This window comes from Coloeus monedula (genome assembly GCF_965178545.1).
Source record: "Coloeus monedula genome assembly, chromosome: 2".
Classification (NCBI taxonomy): Eukaryota; Metazoa; Chordata; class Aves; order Passeriformes; family Corvidae; genus Coloeus; species Coloeus monedula.
In genome coordinates this window covers 88,238,915-88,251,023 of record NC_138782.1, presented here as the reverse complement: position 1 = coordinate 88,251,023, position 12,109 = coordinate 88,238,915, and the positions used below count along the sequence as shown (strand labels likewise).

At 37.5% G+C, this 12,109-nt stretch overlaps 1 protein-coding gene across 1 annotated transcript in view; it reads right to left on the bottom strand.

Moving 5' to 3' along the window:
- COL12A1 (collagen type XII alpha 1 chain) overlaps nucleotides 1–12,109 on the bottom strand; it is a 100,956-nt gene that overhangs the window by 47,054 nt on the left and 41,793 nt on the right. Inside the window, exons 18-31 of the mRNA XM_082302941.1 lie at nucleotides 11,200–11,349; nucleotides 10,994–11,113; nucleotides 10,313–10,477; nucleotides 9,979–10,125; nucleotides 9,222–9,361; nucleotides 7,929–8,058; nucleotides 6,763–6,908; nucleotides 6,367–6,496; nucleotides 5,438–5,577; nucleotides 4,599–4,728; nucleotides 2,395–2,531; nucleotides 1,980–2,112; nucleotides 1,852–1,878; nucleotides 1,399–1,541 (exon numbers count right to left, since the gene is read on the bottom strand). Of these exons, the coding sequence (XP_082159067.1) occupies nucleotides 1,399–1,541; nucleotides 1,852–1,878; nucleotides 1,980–2,112; nucleotides 2,395–2,531; nucleotides 4,599–4,728; nucleotides 5,438–5,577; nucleotides 6,367–6,496; nucleotides 6,763–6,908; nucleotides 7,929–8,058; nucleotides 9,222–9,361; nucleotides 9,979–10,125; nucleotides 10,313–10,477; nucleotides 10,994–11,113; nucleotides 11,200–11,349 (1,838 nt within the window). The remainder of the gene's footprint in view (nucleotides 1–1,398; nucleotides 1,542–1,851; nucleotides 1,879–1,979; nucleotides 2,113–2,394; nucleotides 2,532–4,598; nucleotides 4,729–5,437; nucleotides 5,578–6,366; nucleotides 6,497–6,762; nucleotides 6,909–7,928; nucleotides 8,059–9,221; nucleotides 9,362–9,978; nucleotides 10,126–10,312; nucleotides 10,478–10,993; nucleotides 11,114–11,199; nucleotides 11,350–12,109) is intronic.

The following is a 12,109-nucleotide window of genomic DNA, read 5'->3' as shown; positions in this document are numbered from 1 at the left end:
GCTGCCTACTCAGCATCTACAGTTTAATAAAATATCAGAGTAGCAAAAGAAGACAAGGAATTATGATCCTATGACGGCAAGTCATTAGAAGACAGACATTAAATGCCATGAACAGAGTATGAGAGTTCTGTGTGCTCTCCTTAGAGGTGTTTTCCCCAACTGTCACTGCCTGATTCTATCCAGCCGTAAGCAATTAAGTCTCTTAACTGCATTCTTTGCACAGATTTCATGAGAATTATCATAATTCTCTTTTTACTCCACTACCAGCATTTAATTACAGATATTAATTGAACTTATTGCTGCTCCTTATTCCTCTAGTGATTTCTCACTAAAATTTTGTTTGACTACTTAATATACATTTCAATTACCTCAACCCAAATGCATGTTGTTCAGAAGAGAGTTAAAATGTGTGTGTAAATATCCAACTGATTCTAAAGTAAATATTCCTAGATATACTTCTGAACATGTGTGATCTCCGATTACAGGAGCAAGCTAAATGAATGTGGCTCTCATCTGAGACTGTTTCTGTGACTCATCTGACAGTAACCGCAACAGCCTCCCACTACAGAATAGGGCATTTTTAAGTAGCACACACTTCTGATAAACAGCCTGACTGAATTACCATTCCCAGGCTGTGTTGCATAGGCTGCCAGTAGTCAAAACAGTTCTTGCTGACAACACAGGGAAGCTGGCTGATCACAGAGTACTATATATGTATATATATACTATATATATATACTATATATATGTAATTCTATTCTCCATAGAATTACAGGTTCTCATCATATTAAGAGTCTAAAACACCTTAAATACTTCATTAGCACATTTTTTGCATGGATTTTTTTTTTTTAAACTGCTACCTCTGGGTGGCTATTCTGACCCTAGAGTGGCAAAAGACAGTCTCAGCTGTTCACAGCATGTTTCACGGCAAAGTCCTCTGATAGCACGTGAACCACACTATGAAAACAGTGGAAAACTCTGGACTATGAAAGTAGTCATGGTAGTTCATATTGTTGTGACACTTTTATCTGTGACTTTTAGCCTTACATGCTGATTGACTTATTCCTCAATGCACTTTAATTTTCTCTATAGATAAACAGTTGGAGTTTATGATCTCAAAGATCTTTTCCAACCTAAATGAGTCTATGACTATGTGATTTTTGGGAAAACAGGATGCATCCAAAGTTATTGCTGCTCAATTAAGAGTATTCTAACTTGGATTTGAAAGGGGAGAAAAAAAAGGTGGGAGTATATACTTATTCACTATAAATACAAATCTTCATGCAAAAGGTGATTAATATCTAGAGTGTTGTGCTTTGAAAAGAAATTATTCTAATGGATTACTTTGCAGAAGGTTCATTTAAGGTTGAATAACTTTAGCACTTCAAAATTAGTTACCAACTGTTCAGGGCCATCCCCACTGATAGGCTGGTAAATGATCCTGTATCTCTGCACTCGACCACTGGCAGGATCCCATTTCACAGTCAAACTGTGGGAAGTTGCATTGTACACCTGAAGGTTTCGTGGGCCACTCTTTGGGGCTGAGAAGCATAATAAAGAAAAGAATAAATATGAAGTTCACCAAAGAGCAGAGACAAACACTTCATTCACAGTTTTAGGGCTGCATGAATGCCTGATCAAGAGTAGAATGTATTAAGTACAGGGGAACATAAACTGTAATGTTTGTAAAATAATAAACATGTGGTAATCTAGTGTTTAGTATTCTCCCAAATACACAATAATATTTATTAAATGATCTCAGTTTTTTAATGTCAACATTCGTCACAGTTTAGAAAAAGAGAGCTATGAGTTTCCTTCAATAAAATGGTACCTGGAAATTCAGATTCTTACCTTGTGTAGTGATAGGTACCAAGGGTACTAGGAAAAAAGTAGAAAGAATTTTCAGAATTCTTGTATGTATATGCCTTCTGTTTTAATAACTACGAACAACAACATGCAGAATCCCTTTATTTACTTACATGTTCGTTCACTGCCAATGAGCTCATCACTTTCTGATTCATCAGGATAGATGGCAGTAACTGAGACATCATATAATGTATCTGGATTCAAATTTTCAAAGACCAAACTATTCTCATCCCCATTTAAGATAGTCTTGTGAAAAAATTAAAGAAAAAGGAAAAAAATAAATAAACAAAACCAAAACATACAAATGAAACAGGCAAACAGAGTGGGATAGAACTGAGTAACTTTTCACTCAGTAACATCACTGCAAGTGGCTGTAAGTATATGTCCTACACCTTCTCACTGGATTTCTATGGAGCACGACAAGAGGGTTTGCAAGTTGTAGGCCATTTATCAATTACATTTCTGAGTTTAATAATACACCCTCTGAGAGACTGCCCTCAAAAGCATACGGTGGCTGTCTATTCTTACCTCCTGTTTTTCTCTTCCATAGGGTCCCCATGTTATTCTATATAGAGAGACATCTGGAGCTCCATGATCCCAAGTACCTCTGAAACTATTTGGGGTTATATCTGTGATTCTGAGGTTAACTGGTGCTGGCACAGGCTCTATTATGAGAAAAGGAAAAATATTCCACAAAATGTAACTACAAAATAAATACAGTTAAACAAAGGAATTACTCAGAAAAATAATTTAGAAGATTATGTAGAAGGTTCATCTCTCAGTTACCATGCTTCTAATGACTACAATCAAGCCCTGTAGTATAACCCAGTCCACTTACACTACGCAAATCATCCTTCATAAGGTCACATCTTTAGGTCATCGCCTGATAAAATAGACATAGCTCTACTGACCTCAGCAGAGGCCACAACTCACATGCCTACTCAAAACAACTGAAACCCTGGCTTTTACATTTTGGAGCTCTGTGGAGTGAATATGAACTCCCATAGACACAGGTCAAGTTCCTGCATGAGTTTCTCACAAATCTTAAAATTCTTTGTATAAGCCAAATAAGTCACCACTTGTTTAGGAAGAATTCACAGTGGTTAACTGTAGGTTAAGGAAGCAAAATATTATAGCCACTGGGAAGAAATATGTAAATAGGTAGAACCAGAGAATTAAAGTAATTTCTTTGGCAGAGCTTTCCTTTTCTTTCCTTACACACATATTCACACAAAACCACAGGTACAGAACAAAGACTAGCACAACAGCAAGCAGAAAATCTCACAAACATTTTTAAATACATCAGACTACCAAATTAAAAATTCAGCAGAATAAATAAAAGAGACTATTCATGGGTTTTTTCTTCTTTTTTACACCAGATGGAGGGGCAGTGAAAAGGTAACATTACTCTTTTATATTGTACATTTTCTGGTTAACTGTCTTCTTAAATCCTAAGCCTTGCTCAGGATGAGAACTTCCTTGATACCTGCTTTCTCCTTTCAGTCTGTCACATCTCCTGTATGGAGATCAGCTCTTACAGCTTGTGCAACTCCATTTCCTTGCCTCTATTTGTCGAGGTTACTTAAATGCTGCCTTTATGATTCTCTAAAAATAAAGGCTGCTTTAGCATTCCATTATGCAAAACCTCTCTTGGACCAGAGGCAGGATCATATCTCTCTAATCCTCTATTATATGGCTCAACTTCTTATTCACAACTTCTTATTCACTTTCCTAGATTCCTACATAGACTTGATAAACCTTTCCTCTGTCCTCATATTTTCTTACCAATTCTACTCCTGTTGCAGTGACCCAGCCCACTGCGGGGCTGGGGCAGCAAGATGCCAATCAATCCCAGCCCATCCCCTGGATCGAGTTTCCCGAAGAGGCAGCCTCAGAGGGTGGGTTGATGGGCGGCTCAGAAGCCTAAGCCGCACCCCCGGGCGGAGCCCGGGTCCAAGCCACCTCCCCCGGTTCGGGAAAATTCCCGGTTACTCGGTTGTTCGCTGGTTCTTTGTTATAACTCCCGCCTCTCGGTTTCCCCCAGTGGTTCTTGTTGAATTGCATCCTCCCCCTGGCTTGTAACTCATTGCTTGTTTTCCCCTTTCACCGCGGTTTTCAAACTCTCTGTAAAACTGAGGACAAGCCTCTGGGGAGCATTCCCATCGCATTCCATCCCTTCCCAGCTTGTTTGGGTTGCGAGACTTCTAACAATAAACCTGTTAGGAGCCAGACCAGAACAGCCTCTCTCTTCCTTTGTCTCCAAGCTAACGTGAGCCGATCCCATCGGGTCCTGCCGTGTTCCCTCTGCAAAGAAGCCAGCTAGCTAGCTCAGTCAGCAGCACCCATCCTGATGCCAAAGTCACTTCAGCAACGCACAGAAGAACGCAGCTGGACTCTCTCTGACCTGGGGCACGCCAGAGGTCGTGCGACAAGTACAAGTACTGCGTTATACACCTAAACTTCTCCTTCAGTCTTTAAATAGAAATAGTTTTGCTTCAGTTGCTCTTCACATCTCTGGAGACTGCGATGTCAGTGTTCACTGCAGTAAGACACAACTCATCTAAGATTCCTGTGGTTTATTTTATTGCAGATAATGCTACAAGTGCAAGTAAAGTATTTCTCAGATTAAATTAGAGCTCCATCTAAACTGTATAACATATTGCAACACACACATCACTTAAATCAAACATAAGGCAAAAACAACCACAAGAAAGATTATTAGGAAAACTTACGAGTGACAGCTTCTGCATTTGTTGGTAGGGATTCCCCTTCGTCATACACAGCAACAACTTTTACATTGTACAGTGTTTGGGAGGAAAGGTCAGAGAGAGTAACGCTGGTTTTGAGTCTGTCAAGTTCCACCTAAGAATAAAAATAATGACTTAAAGGATTGCAAATTTTTCTATTTTCTTACTCTGCAGAAATTCCTGCACTGAAAAACAAAGAAGTATTCTGCACTAAGTTTTGCCATTTACCCTTAAATTTATGCCTGAATATTGAGTGTTCCCTACTAATTCCCTTGCAAAACATTATTATACACATAGTACTTGTGGGTCATTCAGTGCTTTATTCCTTTGGAAACAAGGATGCAGACTGAACCTTTACAAAATTCTATTTCCTTTAAAAAAACAAATTTAATTCTCTAAGAGCTGGCTTATGCCTAGTAGTGCAATTAAGGAAAGCCTGCACATAGCTAAAAGACATCTCTAACAATCGTCACACATGTTCTCTCAGTAGGCAAAGGGGCTAACATACCTTTATTCCACTATCCTGTTCTCTTAATTGTAAGCTGTTCTTAGACCTTGGGAAGATGATACTTAAGCAGAGAGTAGAAACTACTATTTACCAAAGCATATTAAAATTCTCCAGTCAGTTTAAGGATTTTTTCCTCTCAGGAGGAGGAAGAAATCTATCAATCAGTTTCCAAGAAATCAATACCCTTTCCTGACTGAAATCACCATGGACTGGTGTTCTTTACTCTCAGTGTTGGGTTATAATACTAGTTTTACTATTATTTTAGTAATCTAACTTTTCAAAGTAAAACTCTTTCCTTGTACTTTAAATATTTTACCTCCTTTACATCAGCATCATCAGCTATTTTGTATCGTAGAATGTATTTTCGAACTTTTCCTGGGGCAGGATCCCAAAGGACATTCATGGTGCTGTGAGTAACATCCTGAATTGTTAAACCTCTGGGTCCAGGCAAAGGTACTGTAAAAATAATGGTAGTAGTAAGTGAATGCTATTCATAGCAGAGGTATAGGTCTCTCACAGATGGAAGTGAATTCTCTTCATGTCTTTCAGTTAAATTCTTTTCAGTGAATGGAAGCAACCACTTTCTGAGAAGTTCGTTGTCCTGGGCATTAGATGAGACACTTCAGGAGTTTATTTTCCCAGCAATGAGCAAAATAGCTATAAACTATGCTAGTTTCACATTTGTAAATTATGACTACAATGCTTCCAGAAGTATCAGGGCTTAAGACCATGACTTTTGGTGACAGTAGCCACTTTTCATCTATGGGTAATGGTTTAAAATTTTTAAGGACATAAAAGTAGCCATGTTTCATGCATCTAGACCAGAAGCATGCCTCTGCCAATAGGAATTGTTTAGGGAAAGGTATAAAAAAGGAAGCCATTTTTAGATCTATTTTTTTTTATATGACATATTTTTTGAGTATTTTCTATACTTAAGAGGATGTCTGAACTCAGGAACAAGGTTTCTAAATTAATACAAGCAAAATCAAGACCTTTTAAAAACACTGTGATCTCACGATTTCCTTCATTATTCAAGTTAAAAATTATTTTGTTCCCCTTTTAGTAGCTGGATCCTTTTCATTGAAATTGCCTTTGAGATCTCTGGGAAGGGTATGAATGTTAGAAAATACATAAAACATGGTTAAGGTGGTCTTCTAAATGAAACAGATGATATAAAAACTGTTGCATGAAATAAAATTAAATGTTGCTGAAGCAATTACAAAGCAAAAATCAAGATGCCCATACATGTCACTTCCTGTGTGGTGAGTGGGTCACTCTTCATATCACCAAATAATACGTAAGCTGTTAAAGTGTACTCGGTGTTGGGGATGAGATCTACCAGCTGCACCTCATTCACTGATGGTCCCACACGCATCTGCACATGAAAAATAACACTCCATGTTTAAAAACTGAAGAAAGCAATGGCAGAAAAGCAAGCAATGATTTAACTTCAAGGGAATTTTGTTTGTGAGATTCACAGTATATTTACAATTTCCTGACTGATGTCATTGTATATAATATCCCAGTAAGTTCATTGCACTTGAAGAAGTACATGCCAGTCTTTTGACTATTATGATAGTCTAACAGTTTTTCTTAATTTATTTTTGGTAGAGTACAGGTAGCAAAGACAAATTCTCTTACTTCTTTCTCTGTGGCTGGGACTGTGGCATTCACAGGTTCGTATGTTAACAAATAACCGGTAGCTCCATTGAGAGGTTCCCATCTCACTCTCATGTAAGTTGATCCAATATCATAAACATTTAAGTTTCTAACTGAAGAGATTGGCACTGTCAAATAAAAAAATATACATTAATTTATTTCTTTCAGCTTCTTCATATTTAATATCACAGGTCATATCACTGAGAATATTGTACCTGGATATTAGGGCATATTATGGGTAGTAGAGAGGTGATCTGCAAACAGTGGTATTTAAATTCTTAGTTTATGAATGAGGTAATGGTCGTCATATTTTGAATGTGGCTACAGATTTTCTACATACACAGCTAAAACTCTTACAAGTCTGCACTGGAACGCTTTAGTCTTCTAAAAAGCAACATTAACTCACATGAAAATTCTAATATGAAACAATATGACTGGCTGGGGGTCTGTACAAAGAGGGGTTTTGTCCTTTCTCTTTGTTTTCTGTATTTCTCAAATTATTAAATAAAGGAAAAGTTTCCATAAAACCATATCAAAAAATAACAGAGACTTGATAAAAATTATACACGTATTTTAAGGATTTTTGACAAGCCTAATACAAGAGAACTAAAAAGAACAGCAAAAATTCAATATTATTAAAGAGACAGAAGAGTGACCCTATGTTGCATTCAGCATAAATATACCTGAAATCAATTATGTAGACAGCTCATAGGAGAAATATAGCTAACTCATAAAAGTGGCATAACTGTCTTGAACTGGCTTTTGCTAATTAGAAATAATTCTGTCTGGTAATAGCAGGAATTAATTACCTAGCATAAAAATGAAGGAGTAAGCATTTGTTTATGATTAGATTTCAGGAATTTATAAACTCTGTCTTGTAATTCATGTCTGTTGTTCTAGTTTTGTACAACCACGTTTTTGGGCCTAGAAAGAAGCTGGGACAAATATATTCTACCACATTGCAGTTTCACTTTGGGGAAGTTTTCCGAACAACAAGCTCTGAACAACCAGAGTAACACAATATGGTTTAGTAATTCAAATTAAATATTTTGCATCTGCTAAGAAGAAAACCCATAGTGCTAAAAGTTCTACTGAACAGGTGCCAAATTGGCTGTTAACATATTATTCAAGATCCATTTGTAACTTACAAGTTGTTTCCCTGCCGATCAGAGGTTCACTGCTTTCATCTTCTACCACAGAAAACACATTAACCACATATTCTGTTTCAGGTTGCAGATCTTTCAGAACTGTTGTTCTTTCCATCCTACTTACGTAAAACTACAAGAGAAGCAATGTTAATCACTTTAAGAGAAACATGTTTGTAATCTTATCTCTAAGAAAAGCAGTCATTCCTAGTGAAACTGCAGAAATCAATGACAAGGAGATAAATAAAGTCTGGTCCTAATTTTGTATACGTTTTGTCTGACAATATACCATTTTTGCAAAGCAAGCTGTAGGGAAATCTCAGACAGAGACTTGTTTCAAATTGAGCTGGATCTACTTAGCATCACTTACAGTGCATTCTGATTTCACACGTGGTTTACACTTCTATATTACTAAAGAACATAAAGAAAGGACTGAGGGGAAAAGGACCACTTCGGGAAAATTTTCAAAATCCAGGATAATCTAGATGGTTACAGCACAAGGCATTAGCAACACCTTGCCGAACAGAAATGCCAGGAAGTAGTCAAATTATAAAGTCAGTGTGCACTGGAACGACAGCTCAAACTTTAATCAAAGGCCAAATCTTGAACTCTCCATGAGTCAAACATGAGTTGAGATTTAAAAGCCACATTCAGAGATGGGAAATTCACAGCTAGGTACTCAGAGGCACCTAACTTCATTCTTCTAAACACTTCGTTCTCCTAAATAGTGTTCTATCTGGTTAAAAAGCATAATGAGCAATTCAGATTTCCTAGAACCAAGGGTTGCCAGTCACTGGCTCTCTGTGTAGAGAAGTAATAACCACAAGATAAGTTTGATCCTGTGCAATAAACAGTTTGGAGTCATATAGTGTTAATCTAAGCACTTCTTACAAACTGTATCCCCCACTGTCTTGTTTCTACTAAGAAGAAAATGCGTGAAAAGGACAGTGGGCCTACCCATGAGTATGGTCAGAAAATTTCTGGTACAGACATATTTCAACTAAATATATGACAGTGGAATATGGAAATAAAGGAATTACTAGAAATACAAGACAATTCTTTGTAAGAAATATATGTTACTTCTGGATTCATGATATTAAAATAATCAAAGTCATACATATACTCCTATTTTTTGTAATTTTGTGTATCATTTACCAAAGCATGATATTCTAGACCTTAGGAGCATTTTTAATTTGCTGTTATATCATACACAGCACAAATTCAGAATGATATTACTCTGATGTGGAAGTCCAAGGTTATCCTGGATGATGTCAAAGATGAACATACAATACTAACCTGCTTAGGGCTACCTCCAGAGGTAGGATAATATTCAACTCTGTATCTATCAACACTCTCAGGAGGTGGGCTCCATCTCAGTCTGAAAGAACGAGGTGTCACTTCGGAAATAACTAAATTTGAAGGGGCTGGCAAATCACCTGCAAGAGTGAATCAAATTTAAAAGATATTCATTTATCTTAACAGAAGTGAAAAAATCCACTTTGTGTAGCTGCTTATATTTCTTTTTCCTCAGGAATTCTTAGAACAACTGCATGAAGAGATAGCTCACCTTAACACACTCCAGACTAAACAAGTTCCCTGTAATTCCTATTCCACTTTCAACACCAGTGTTTCACTGAAGAACCATCAGCTAACATTACTGTCTTTCCATGCCCAGCTTTGGTTTTGGGCTGTCAGATACTAATACTTGAAAAGAGCAGGGCTGCTAAAATTTTCCTCATTGGATAAGTATTATCAAACAACATGCCACAGTGAGTAAAAAGCTGACACACTAAGAAAGACACTTCACGATTCTGGGGAGAAAAAGAAGGCACATCCAGCAATGTCATGCTGCGTTAGTTATAACATAGTCACTGTTGGAAGGAAAGGAAGAACCCCTGCAGGGTAGTCTAGGTGGACTGCACAACTCCCTCACACCAGCAGCTGAAAAAACAGCCCACGGCTAACAGAGTGTTCCCAATAAGTAATAAAAAGGAATTAGCAATGCAAACACGTAAATGGAAAAAGGATGAAATAGACTGAAAATGTGTTGTACCTGGACCTTTCACACTGTTGCATAGATTCGTGGTTACATTATCAACAATGTCAGCCAGGAAGGGGAAATCTGCAACATTGTAAGCATGGATGTCATCTGGATCCGTTGCAATCTGCTTCAATTCATTTTCATCTGCATTTTTAATACCTTACAAGAGAAGAAGAAAGCAAAACCTGTTAGAAATTATGGCTGTGAAGCATGACACCATGCAATTAAGTCCCTAAACATGTTATTTGAATAACCTTTTATGTACTTTTATATGTGGCGACTTCTCTGCGTTTAGCAGATGGGCAGGAGGGGGCTGCTGCAGGCCATCTCTTCATATAATACTTACCAATTGCATACAGTTCCACTCCTTCATCTCTGAGTTTTCTTGAAGGGATGGCTACATCATCTTGTGATTTGCCATCAGTGATGAGAACACCAATTTTGCGAGCTCTGGGCCTTAAGCCAGCATTTTGCTTGAAGTTGTTTCTTAATATGAAATCCAAGGCCATTCCTAGCATGACACAAAGAAAGTAACCATCACTGTAAACTATTTTCGTATAGTAGTCATGGTAGAAGAGATTATTGCATCCTAGTGACTTCACTCTGACAACAGTTCCACAGTTTACTTCCATTTAGAAGCATTTTGCATCAGGTTGCAGCCCATCATTTAGACTTCTCAGCAACTGATAGTATTCAGCACCTTCTTACCCATTGAGCATCAACCTCCTGACTTCCACCAGCCTTTCTTCTGGTTCCTGGTTGTCTTCATCCCAACCCTGACATGGAAATGACCCTCTTTCTTCTCACAGGCACAACAGCAACACAAGCTCTTCATCACCCAAAATGTCTTCTATCAGATTTCTCCTGAGTTTATAAGCCTATGCTAGATCTGTTATCTCCCAACCATACTGAGTTGAACTGTTAACTCCCTTTCATCACGGGCACTTTTGTTTTCACTTAACTTCAGGGTCAGCTACTGGAATCGTTTTCACTGGAGCTTAAGTAAAATCCTGGGACTGTGACATACCTGTTAGAGTATTGCCTCCTTTGTATGGTAAGTTGGCTACAGCCTCTAACAAAGACTGTTTGGTTCGGTAAGCATTGAGATTCCATTCTGTCCTGGGATCACCACTATACTGTGCAAGACCTGGGAATAAAGCCATAATTTACTCAGTTATTATGTGCCTTTGTAGCAGTTATGCTCCATTTTCCCTCCAACATATGAGAACTTACCAATCTGTACTTTGTCAGGACCAATATCAAAAACTTCAACAATACGGGCAATAAAGTTCCTGATGGTTTTAAAATTTGGCCGCCCGATACTCCATGAGCCATCCACCAGCAGCACAATATCAGCTTCTGCTCTGGTTCTACATTCTAGACCTGCCGTGTCAACCAGAAAAATATAGCCTTAGCATGATGGCTTGCTTTCCCCATCCTTTTAGATGACATATGTCATGAGTTAGCTTCCAAAATAGCTCTAGTTTTATTCACTGGCACTCTGTCAAGTATGACCTATTTGAGAGCATTATTCACACTAGTCAGTGGTTCCATGGCAAAAGCTGGATAAATTTCTTCATGTATGTTTCCTTTTAAAAATAAGCCTTTGCAAATGTCAAGGCTAGTGTTCTCTATTGTCATGTCACTGTCTGTTTTGGTCTTTAAAGATGGCTGATAACTTGATTTCAGAAGTTTTGTACAAGACTACTAAATGAACCACTGATATGGCAGTGAGTATTATCAGATTATACAATTTTATGGTATTTTAGTCTGTCACAGCTAAACTACTGGTTAATTTTCAACCATGTAATAGTTAATAGGGATTAACATCATATATTGCAATCACTTTCAAATAAATTGCATTCCTCAATTTTCAGGGGAAAAAGATATAGTAATACACATGGTATAGAAGTTTGCATGTACAGAAAGGAAAGAGCACAATCCAGAGAAGACACACAAGCATAAACACAGGTCAAGAGATACAGAGGAAACAAGAACAAACATTTATATAAAGCTGCGATCTTCTAAAAAATAGGAAGTTATTTCAGATATCTTCAGTTTACAAATTACAGAATAAAATATGCATCATACTGTTTTCATCACAAGGAAAATCACAAAATATTTATACAAAACAGAAAGACAC